We start from the raw sequence: 12,183 nt of genomic DNA, 5'->3' as shown, positions 1-12,183 counted from the left end.
TATACATACATTTGATTTGCTTTTTTGCTAATAATGATGCTTTCCTTTTATGCATTATAATGATAATCCCTATGTATTCCATTCATTTGAAATATTTAGGAATCGTAATTTTAAAGCTGTTTTTTTAAATAACTTTTAAAAACTATTTTAATAAAATGGAATTTTATTTTACTGTTCCTTGGAGAATGTTTTGTTTGATTTTTTTTGGGGGGGGGGTTCCAATGTCATCTCATAGGTAGGAAATGTTTCTATCACAATATGTTTTACTTGAACCTCCCAATAAACAAAATATTATTGTTTATATTTAAAATTCAGAATACTGTCTTCTGAAAAATCAGAATATTTGACCACATTGACTCCATGCTCCTGTATAACCACAATGGAATGAGTCCTCCTAACCCTTACCCCTTACCCTCAGTCCCCTATACCACCCTGCCCAATCCCCTCCACTGAAGCTGCGGTCAATTACCAATTATCACTGTGCTTGTGGGATTGTTTTTCTTTATGTCCAGCCCTCTTCACTTATGTATGTTTCTTGCCCTCTGGGCATTTGTATTCTGGCAATGGTTTTGAGAAGGTGGCAAGAATCCTCAGAAACTCTTCCCAAATCATAGGTTAGGGACTGTGACTGAGAAGTAGGAAAGTAGAGACTCATGTAAGAAAGAAAAGTTTTTGGATCAAATTAATAAATTATCTTTCTTCCTAGCTAAATGCCCAAGGGGGACAAAAGGTACATCCCAAAATACAGTCAACATTTAATAAGTTTTTCAGATCAGTGTCTTCATAATGAAATATCAAAAGGTGGAAGAGAAAATAGTACAAAGCCCAGGGAAAGCTCAGCTCCAGGTAGAGAGAATATCACTTTTCAATAAAGAGTCCTGAAAATCTATTCAAACATTCCCAGCCACTTGGAAGAAAGCAAATTGTGAAAAGACAAAAGTAAAATCAAGGCAACCCAAGAACCAAACTCATCGCATGCGTTTCTCAAGAAAACATCACGGGAGTTCTCTAGGATTATACAGATGGCAGAGAACAACTTTTTTGCTCATAATTCTTGTCTTTTGTTGCTACTATCTTCTAAAGTGTCAGAATCATTCTCATAAATAGTAATAGAGGTCGATCGTCCAGATCGTTCTTCATAAATTTCTTCGTTTTTGGCAATTATCTTTTGTCTATAAAGAAAGAGAAGATATGTCACTATAGACTCAAAGGGCAGAAAGGGGTGTGGGATATCTGGAGAAAGAGAAAGGTGGTTTTATTACTTCATTGAGGGCAGTCTTACTCATTACTTGCAATGGTTTTGAATTTAGTGAGATACAACATTTGGGTAACCAAATGCCCATATGAGAAACTTTCTAATAAATCAACACTATGAATAACTTACCTTTATTAAAGTATTGACTAAAGTTTATTTCAATGATTTAAGATGCATCTTCAGGTAGTAGTATAATTTTTGACCTGAAGTTGATTTCCATAGGAACCAAATGCAGCTGCATCTAAAGGTAAACCACTAACACCTAAATCTCTAAATTCTCGGGGGAGATAGATTTAAAAATAATCCTTAGTCACAAAAGTGAATAAATCTCATGTGTCCTTTTGTATAAAACTAAGACGTAGGTGAGGGAAAGGAGTCTAGACACATTCCCAGCGCCATTTCAAATGAGCCGTCTGACTTGAGAAGGTAAATTCTGTAGCCAGACTCAGGGTGAATACCTCCTTCCTGAAAGTGTATGTGCCTTAACTTCATTAGGGAATACTTGGGTTCATTTTTACCTACTCCTCACCCCAAAATTCTCCCCCTTCCTAAAGATAACTCAGCCATGCTTCTGTGGGCAGTAATCATTCACACCTCAGATGAATATTTTCTTCTGTCAGGAGCTGTATGGTGTATTTAAACTTCTCTTCAGATTCGGCAATCTTGGTCTGGAGCATTTTCTCCAGATTTCCCACCATAGTTTTCTGAAAGACATGTAAAATTTAATCGCTATCTTTCTCAAACCGGAAACTATATGATCGAGCTGCACAGAGACCTGGGGTTTTCCCCCTAACTCCCATCTCCACTCCAGCCAGGACTCACCTCTCTCTGGAGTTCCATCTGGGTTTGGTAGAGGGTTGTGTTAAGTGATTCTAGGATAACAGCTTGTGTATGCAACTCTTCCTCTATGACCTGTGTAAGGAGATATTGTTTTGGGACATGATAACTATGTCTACCCGTTTATTCTCTTTTTCAGGGTACCTGGACTAGAATGTTTAGCATCAACTTTAGCTATTCCTTCTCCTGCACTATTCAGTCACTATGTCCTATTAATTCTCCCTCTCTTCTGTATCTCGCTCATCTATACCCATCTCTGTAGCTTCACTGTCACTGCCTCAGACTCAGCCCTCACCAGAACTCACACAGGTTGTCACAACAACTACCAATCATTATTCATTAAAAAAGTATTTGTTAAATATCTACTATGGATTCCAACAATCTGACATTCTGGAAAAGGTAAAACTATAGAGATGGTAAAAAGATCAGTGGTTGCCAGGAGTCGGGAGGGGAAGTGAGGAGTGTATAGGTGGAGAACAGAGGATTTTTAGAGCAGAGGCACTATTCCATATGATAGTCCACTGGTAAATATGTAGCATGATGCATTTGACAAAATCTATAGAATGTGCAACACAAAGAGTGAACCCTAATGTAAACTATGGACTTTAGTTTAAAATGATATATTAATGTTAGTTTGTCAACTCTAAAAAATGTACCACACTAATATAAGATGTTAATAATCGAGGAAATTGTGTGTGTGTGTGTGTGTGTAGGGGGAGTATATGGGAAATCTCTGTACTTTCTGCTTAATTTTTTCATGAACCTAACACTGCTCTAAAAAAAGTCTGTTAATTAGAAAGAAAACCTACTATATTAGGCATCAAGAATATTATAATGAAAAAGACATATATTTCCTATTCTTATGGGGATACATTTAAATTAAGGAGATGTAAATAATAATAATAATGATAATATTAATAATAAATCAAAAACCAAAGATGCAGGTGGAGGATGCAGTCTAAGTATACAGAAGAGATAAGTGTGAAATCTACTTTAGATACATGCTGGAAAGACTATGAAAATGAACCAGATGGGTCTCTGCTTTCAAGCATCAGCCTCGTTTAGCTCCTACACATCCTCAGAGCTCTTCCCGTGTAATGAGCGTTCTCCCACAATGTATGACTACAGAGGTACCATCACTTACTGCAACTGCATTGCACAAAGCACTGTATCAGGCCATTTTGCATTTGTTTATTTAGTTATTCATTGAAAAAAATCAATTGCTATTTACTGAAATGTCTGTGATGTGCCAGGCACTGTTCCAGAAATGTGATTAGGGGTAAAAAAAAAAAAAAATACTAACAAAAATGCCTGCCTTCATTTAGTTTATCAGGTTAGGTGGTTATAAATCTTGGTAGAAAAATAAAATAGGGAAAAAGAAGTGTCAGGCAGATTCTCGAGCCTTTAAATAGAGTGGTCCCTGAGAAGGTAGCATTTGAGTGAAGACTGGAAGGAGGTAAGGAAGTTAGCCATGTGGTTATTTGGCAAAGAGCTTTCTGGGAAGAGAAAAAATCAAGTGCAAAGACCCCAAAGTGGGAGCATCCTAGCCTGTTAAAGAAATAACAAGAGGTCCAATGCTCCTGGAGTAGCATGATGGAGGTAGAGAAATGGAAGGAGATGAGGTTTTGGGGAAAGGACCAGTAGCATGGAGTAGGTAGAACAATCCTCAGGGCCAACGCAGGACTTGGAATAGTTTATATTCCCACCAGCCAGAGTAGAAAAACCCTTCTAATGCACATAGGATTGGGGTAGATTATGGAAAAGGGTGTCATCTCAATAATGGGGAAAAATTAGCCCTAGACGAAAGACTGCTGCCTATCAAAGCTCAAAAGCAAGGCTCAAAAAGCCCAAACTATTTCCAAGTAACTTAATTGAATCCCAAAACAAAACTCAAAAATATTTAAAGGGAACAAAAATATCGGCACCCAACAAGGTGATGGCTGGCGCTCAATTAAAAAATTACCAGGTATGCAAAGAAGGAATCAAATATGAGTATAAATGAGGAGCAAAATCAATTAATAGAAATAGACTCAGAAATGACACAAATGATGAAATTAGTAGACAAGCTCGTTATAGCAGTTATAATAATACACTGGATCTACCTTGCTTCAAAATACATTCCCTTACTTTGTAAGACATTGCAGTCTGTTTGCTCAACAATTCTGAAGCTTTGCCTGGGCTCTAAGATATCATTCCATGTTTTCACAATGGCTAATCATTACCCACACATGTCCATTCTAGATCCAAATTAAACTCTCAGTGAAAGAAGAACCACAAGGCACTTTGTGGGTCTGAACAGTTTTCTTTGCGGTATCTCCCACGAGGAGTCCCAGAAGAAAAGTTCATTGAGGAGGCTGTAGGGGTGTGGTATACTCAGAGTTTTAAGGAGAGACTTGGAGTCAGAGTTCCCAGGGGGGCAATATTGTACTTTTCAGACATTAAAGGGAAGAATCTGGCATTTTATTATTCAAGACCCTTATTGTTTGAGTCTTACTGGAAATGGAAGGCATCTAACATTGAAGATCGCACAGTATATTGCTCATATATTTGTTTAAATCTGGCTATAAAAAGATAACAATGGCTTCATTTTACAGATAGTTCTAAAATCCTTTTTGACTTATTACTGAGCAGTTAAATCTTCCATTTTTTACTGGTTTTGGGAAAATTATCATAGATTCCATTTTAATAAGACTATATAATTTTGGTGATGTATTTGTAACATGCTAATGCCACAGGAAAATGAAAAAGCTTACCTCTTTGGTCTTTTTTAGCTCCTCTAATTGCAAGGTATCCTTTTCATGTTGTTTTAGGAGCTCCTAAAAAAATTTTATTTGGAAAAGGTCAGCACTGGGGTTCTGGCAAAAACAAACAAACAAACAAACAAACAAACAAAAACTAAGAAAGCCAGAATAAGATTCAGAAATATAATATTTACCAAAGTTTAGATATTAATTTAATGAAGCACATTAAAAATAAATGATATAACATGCTAAAATTAAATAATGAAAATCTCACTCATGTTCAACCTTAGTGAACTGACAAATATTAAAAGAAATTATATTCACATTAAAGGTGTTTCTTGTTAGAAACAGATTTAATAATATTAAATATCTAATTCTCCAGTGATAGAATTTGTATTTAGTGCAATTCCAGTCAAAATACCATCAGGCTCTCTTGACAAGATAATTCTAAAATTTATATCGAAATAGAAAGGATATAGAAGAGCCAAAGTAATCTTAAAAAACAAGAGCAAAGTTAGATTTTTATTCCATGATTTCAAGCCACAGTAATTAAGATAATGTGTTGTCCTAAGTATAGACAAATAGTTGAACAGAACAGAGTGGCGAGTCTACCCACCACCCTTCCCCAAATACAACAAAGACACCAAGACAATTCTATGGAGGAAAAAAAGTTTTTTTAAACAAATCATTCTGTAACAGCTGGATATCCATATGGAAAAAATAAAGACCTATGATCTCTACTTTACTCATACACAAAAATTAATCAAAATGGGTTATAGAATTATGAAAGCTGAAATTACAAAGCTTTTAAAAATAGAATATCTTCATGTCCTTGGATTAGGCAACAATTTTATAGAGAAGACAAGAAAAGCTGTAACTATAAAAGGAAAAAATTGATAGTTTGACATTCATCAAAATTAAAAACTTCTGCACCTCAAAAGATATTATGAACAAAATGAAAAGGTAAACCACAGGAGACAGAATCTGGAACACATGTATCTGACAAAGAACTTGTATCCATACTTGTACACATAGTATAAAAAGTACTCCTGCATATCAATAATAAAAAGATAAACAACCCAAGGTTTTTTTTCGAATGGCAAGAGATTTGAACGGACACTTCACAAAAGAAGACATATATATTGTCCAACAAGCATATGAAAAATTAACCCAACATAATTAGTCAGCAAGGAAACTAAAACAATAATGAAATACCACTTCATACCCGTTGGAATGGTCAAAGTTAAAAGACTGTCAATATTAACTATTGTCAATGATATGGAGGAACTGGAATTCTCATATATGATGCACGAGGAAAATGGTATAACCACTGTGGAAAATAGCTTAGTAATGTCTTAAAAAGTTAAACCTATATCTACCCTAGATCCCAATAATAGTATTCCTAGGTATATACCCAAGAGAAATTAAAACATATGTCCACAACAATACTTGTACAGGCTGTTTTATAGAAGCTTTATTCATAAAAGCCCCCAAAATGGAAACAACTCAAATCTCCAAAACAGGAAAATGATAAACACATTTGTGTGGTATTCCTACAAAGGAATACTGCTGAGCAATAAGAAGGAAGAAAGTACGGATATTAACAGCAAATGGGTAAGTTTCATAGATATTATGTCAAGGGAAAAAAAAGCCATTTGTAAAAGAGCATACACTATATAATTCCATTTATATGAAGTTTGAAAATAAAACCAATCTATGGGAGTAGGGTTCAAAAGAACGGTTGTCTTGGGGCAAGTTTTGAAGGAGATGGCGCTTAATTGGAAAGGAGCACAAGAGTGCTTTCTTGGTTGGTGAAATGTTCCAGGTCTTGATTTGGGTGTTGGTTACATGGATATATACGTTTGTCGAAATTCATCACAGTACATTTAATATTTGTGCGTTTTTATAATTGTAAATTACATGAGGGAGAGAGAGAGAACCCATTTATAGATTTATAGTCAGTGTTACCAGAAGAGAAAGGGATGCGCGCAGATAATCACATTTCTCTTTCTAGAGAAACTGCTACTCCTTATTCAGACATCTGAGCAATCTAGGCCCCAGAAGCTCTAGACATACTGTAGAGTATGCCCCATCTCTGTGTTATTGTTTTGTTCAGTAGTATAGTGAATGCCATAAATGGGATTTTATTGGTGAAATCAGTAGCTTTTCAATTAACATGACCTTCAGAAATGGGCTCTTAAAAACAGAATATCCAAGATGTCTAAAATATTTGAGTTATTTTCTACTTTGCATGAAATGGATGCAAGAATCTAACAAAACTTATAGCTTGTGCCTGGATGGGGTCTAAGACTTGACCCCCAAATGGTCCTGTGTCCTGCTTGGGAGGATCTCTGGTTGCCAGATACTGACTACAGTGGTTACAGAAGCCAGTGCATATACCTCTGATGAATCTTGTATGCACTCAAAAGCTCAGAGAACTGGTAATATTACTGCTTGGACCTGCAGGCTAATGCATGTTTGTTTAGTAAATGTCCACATGTTTGGTAGAATTTGGTCTGAGACCCACTTTCATTATAACCTGGTATCAGTGTCAACGTCGTGGAGGAGTAACTAACGAGTAGCTAACCCTCACCACCTCTAACTTTTGGGTAGCTACTCTTATTTACAAAGAGTTGTCCATCACCAAACTGTTTAGTTTAATTTGCAACAATACACTTTCTCTTCAGGTATAGTCAAGGATAAGAAGGACATTCAGAGACTGAGATTTTGGCAAAATAAGGAATTTCAGCTTCTGTATGTGCTTTGCATTCTATTGTTTCCTGTTAATTACAATTTTCATTCCAATAGCCCTGTGGTAAGACTCTCAGATAAAAGACAAAAAGATCATGAGGCTACTTGCACATATTTCCAGGGGAAGCTGCGAAAGAGGAACTACGCCCAGAAAGACAAAAGCTTATCTACTGACAGAGGCACCAGATGTGCTTTGGGCTGAGTTACCTCTTTCTCTCGATTGAAGTTCTCAAAGATAGCACTGTAGGAGTCATTTATTTTCTTCTTTTCTTCTTCTGATTCTAACTCAAATTTCTTTGTCATTTTATGTTCTGTGAAGGTGAGAGAAAAATCACATGTCTTTGTGAATAGGGGAGAAACAGATGTAGAGAGAAAACCAGATTATCTGAAGATAACAGAAAGTCCAGACTGGGTCAGACTCAAGGTCCTTTCAGCCTGGTGTTCAGCGTCTGACACGCACCTGGAGATGCTTGAGAGTGAGGTCAACATGGTGGTGGCTCGTGATCACATCAGCCCAAAGGGACTTACCTCTAATGTCTTTGGTTCTTTTTGTGTAGTTTATTTTGGATCTCCTGCTTATTGTTTTGTTTATGCCCTCTGCTGAAGTTACCGTTACGGGTGGACAATTTTCCAGTTAGCCAGCATTAAAGATTTACTTCTGATTCTGTTAACCAGAGTGTGGTGATCTGCTCAGGGATGTGCTGGTGGCTATATAAACTGCCTCTTCTGGGAGGTCGAGGGTGATCTACTCTAACCCTGTGTGGTGGAGAGTCAGTTGCTGGCCGGCTAATAAAGGCTCATAATTAATCTCAATTGGCTCCATGGATCTTAAATTTGATCGCACCACAACAGTAACCACTATGCTTTTTTGAATATCCTGTCTAAAAATATAGCTCTTGACTAATGTGACTTTTCCAGCAATAAATTTTTTCTGTATTTAGCCCTGAGGTAGAGGAAGGCTTAAATGATTTTGGGGGCAGGGGGCAGGGGAAACAATACTAAGCGGAAGGAAGGAGGTGTGTGGGGCTAAGCCAAATTTCTTTAGCATTGTGGTGCTGGGGATGGATAAGGAGGCAACTCCTGGGCTCACAGAGTCTAGACTCTGAGCAGCTAAATTCTGGTCTCCCAAAATTGGTTGTAACATCTAAACTTAGACTTTGACGACATGGGACAAGTACAGTGTAAGTAGCTAGGAGCCTGGAAGAGGACCTGGGCCAAGCTAGACCAGGATTCTAGGTAGAGCCTGTAGCAGGAGCAGCACCACCTTCCATTCCCTGGCCCTCCCTCCGGGTCTTCATGCTACCTTCTAGCAGTCCAGTGTCCCCACCAGGCGGGAATGGCCTCAAGGATTAACTTTCCCTCAAATAGCTACATTTAAACGAGTCATTTGTTAAAATCAATGAATTCTGAGATGAATTGGGTTGGGATAGGATGTGGAACAGGTTTGCGGAGGCTCCACTCTTACTTTAACTAGTTTTCTAGATCAGGGAACAGAGTTTCCACAAATTCCTCTCTCCTTTTTCCACTTACGAAGATAACACAACTACATTCCTATAGACATCCCCAAGCTTGTTCCAGCCCATGATGGCCAAACGTGGAACCAGTGCATGTTGGAAGGTTCAGGCTTAGAACCTCGGGTTCATAAAAGACTCTGTTCTTATTGTCATGTTCTTGCAAACTCCAGGTGCCTTCCATCCAGGCACCAGCCACGCGGCTCATCGCCCTTCGTAAATCCAAAGCTGCCTTCCTTGAGTCGAGACCAAGCTTAACGGCAGTCCTTTGGTGTACCTGTCACCAAGAAGTCAGAAGTTTCTGCACTCACTTTGCTGTAGCAAGATCTTTTCTCGCTCCAGTTGCTCATCCTTTTCCCATTCTGCCTTCTTCCTTGACCACTTATCTTCCATTTCATCATAAATGCTGTCCTGCGAAGCACAAAACACCATCAAGAGAAGGACCTAGAAGTAGGCTATACACTGGCCTGAAGCACAGCACTGGGCGCTTTGCAGCTTCCCTCACCTGAGACCCTTGCTGAGGGGCTTCTATTTGGATGTAAATTCCAGCTCAGCCCCCTAGAGGGGCTGCAGAACCCTAAAAGGCAGACTTTACAAAGTGTTTGCCCATGGGAACGGGGACTTCTTTAAAGACGGGTAGGGTTCACATGCCAGCTCCCTCTGAGTCATGACTCACTCATCAATAGCATACAAAGAAACAAGGGACTATGGCCATGCTACCCTGAGCAAGCGCGATCCTGTCTGAGCTTGGATGCTAAGCAGGATCGGGCCCGATTAGTACTTGGATGGGAGACCACCTAAGAAGACCAGGTACTGTAGGCATAAAAAATAAGAGATTGTAAAATGGCAAGGTCCTTATAATCTGTGAGGCGAACCAAGGGTTGCCCCCCCCCACCGCCCACACACACACACAAAGAAAGAAACAAAGGAAATGCTTAGTAATTAATTTGAACAATTAGAAAATCATAGGATGTTTTTCAGAGCATATCCATTTCCCTTAAAAAATGTACCTTCTTTTGTGGTTGAGGTTAAATAAGCCTCATCTGAGGCCAGCCCTTGATGGTTGGCTCAGACTTCATGAGGGCGGGACCACAGGAGGGAGAAGGCCCAGGACCCAGATGATGATGACGCCGTAAGGCCTCAGAATCCTTACTCCCTTCCTTGTCAGGTTAGCAGCAGGATTCACAGTTGGCCTGGGCGTCAGAGCTCATTTGTAATAGTTTGTGGCTGTTTAAATAGAGGTTCTCTTTCATCGGTTTCATGACTAGTGGGCAGCTCAGTTTCCATAGAGGTCAAACTCTCTGGAGAGGCCCAGACTGAAGCAAATACAATGCATACACAGGAAATTGGGGCAGCTTACCTGCTCATCAACCTGACACTTCTGTTAGGCTCTGCTCTATGATGTTTTTCCTGATTGTATCGAGGTACATCTTAAAAAATGAATTTTGGGTACAAGCTCAAAACTGAAATTGAGAATGGTCAATCGAGTTTCAGAGGCAATGCTGATGCTTTGACAGAGTGATCAGGTATCCTTGTTTGCCTAGGACTGAGTTGAGTTGTTTCCTGGGATTTCAGACTTTCATTGCTAAAATCTAAAAGTCCTGGGCGAATGGGATTAGTTGGCCCCCAATGGATGCTGCCTCAGCCCTTCCCTGTCTGTTCCCCATCTCCCACTCTCTCAGTCCCTTAGTAAGAAATCCTGCCTTAACTACAGGTGCCCGGGTCTCCATCACATTAGCTGATTAAATGAATCAGAGCACTCCCATGTTCTGCTTGTGGACGTAGTACAGAGTGATACAGTCTTTCTGGATGGCCATTTGGCCAAATAGATCAAAAGCTTTTGCAATCGTTATTCCTTTTGACTCAGCACTCTACTAAATCAAAGATGTCACAAAGTATAGACATTAATAGCAGCTGCCTCCCGTGGTGATAGTTCTTTCATTTTGTTGCTCTTGTTGGCTTTTGTATTTCTGTTGTTTTAAAAAAACAATGAGCAGGTGTTACTTTTGTAATGACGAGCATTTTTCAGTTGGTTCCTCTAGGGTCTGAGTGACTGATTTGTCACTCATGAAAGCCACCACAGTCTGCAGGTTCACTCTTTTCCCTGGATTCAGTTAGTGCCACTCAAGTCCAAAAACACTGGGAATCTCAGGAAATTATTTTCTGGGCCAGAGCTCTAGATTCATCCCAGCATCATTAGCTGGGAATGAGCCCTGCTTCTCTTAGCATCATAATCCATCAAGGAGCTCTGAATCTCACCTGATACATATAAAACATAGTCTTCAGATACTTATATTCCTTTTCCATCTCCTCTGGACAAAATGGGGGGAAAAAACAGGGTCAACATTACATCATTGCTCTGAAATGCACATTTTCAAATCCAAATGTGAGCTGTCCTGCACCCCTTCCCCACCTCAAACTCAAACTTCACTCTCTAGGCGGCGAAACCATGGCATGCCTCAGAAATCATTCTGGAAGCTTATTAGAAATCCAGATGCCTGACCTACCCCAAAACTACTGTATCAAGCTCTCATAGGAGTAGCCCAATATCCATCAATAACATGCTTCCCCAGTGATTCTAATGCACATGAAATTTGAGAACTAATCCCCAGGGTAAATCTATATCTTTGGAAGAAGAGAAGCAAAACCTTGTAGCATGCACCTACCTCTCTATTTTTAAAATAACATTGATTTTGAAAACAACATGCATTCTCTTTAAAAACCTGGGAAATCAGCAAGGTATAAATATCATCTTTAAAAAAATGCAAGGCAAAAGAAAATAGGGTTATAGAATTCCTTCTCTCTGTGGATCTTAGTCTATAAACTCAGAATTCTGAAGAAGACACACTTTGCATTTCTCAAAGGCAGCATAAATAATGAGATAAATGGCCAACACAACCCGTATGGATTATAAGGCCACACAAATCATAGTATGTCAGAATTTAATGAAACACCATCATTTTGCAGGTGAGGAAACTTGTTGAATTAGAATAGCATTAAATTTGTAGAACTTCAAAATATACTTTAAAGAATGATTTTACATTCTTATCATTCTGATAAAGGGAAGTATTATTGTGCTCAATTCCCA

The 12,183-nt window shown here is 38.7% G+C and overlaps 1 protein-coding gene and 1 pseudogene across 1 annotated transcript in view; one reads left to right on the top strand and one right to left on the bottom strand.

Annotated features, from left to right (window-relative positions):
- Positions 1-183: 183 nt before the first annotated feature.
- Positions 184-12,183, bottom strand: part of FLACC1 (flagellum associated containing coiled-coil domains 1) — a 33,051-nt gene continuing 21,051 nt past the window's right edge. The window contains exons 9-15 of the mRNA XM_016131086.2: positions 11,355-11,407; positions 9,407-9,506; positions 7,792-7,895; positions 4,846-4,908; positions 2,078-2,167; positions 1,850-1,959; positions 184-1,172 (exon numbers count right to left, since the gene is read on the bottom strand). Coding sequence (XP_015986572.1) covers positions 1,046-1,172; positions 1,850-1,959; positions 2,078-2,167; positions 4,846-4,908; positions 7,792-7,895; positions 9,407-9,506; positions 11,355-11,407 — 647 coding nt within the window. The 3' untranslated portion in view covers positions 184-1,045. The remainder of the gene's footprint in view (positions 1,173-1,849; positions 1,960-2,077; positions 2,168-4,845; positions 4,909-7,791; positions 7,896-9,406; positions 9,507-11,354; positions 11,408-12,183) is intronic.
- LOC118614286 lies at positions 9,799-9,917 on the top strand (annotated as a pseudogene).

The sequence above is a fragment of the Rousettus aegyptiacus genome, unplaced genomic scaffold (assembly GCF_014176215.1).
Source record: "Rousettus aegyptiacus isolate mRouAeg1 unplaced genomic scaffold, mRouAeg1.p scaffold_m13_p_2, whole genome shotgun sequence".
Taxonomy (NCBI): domain Eukaryota; kingdom Metazoa; phylum Chordata; class Mammalia; order Chiroptera; family Pteropodidae; genus Rousettus; species Rousettus aegyptiacus.
Note: the sequence above shows the minus strand (reverse complement) of the source record. Positions and strands in the feature narration are given on the sequence as shown.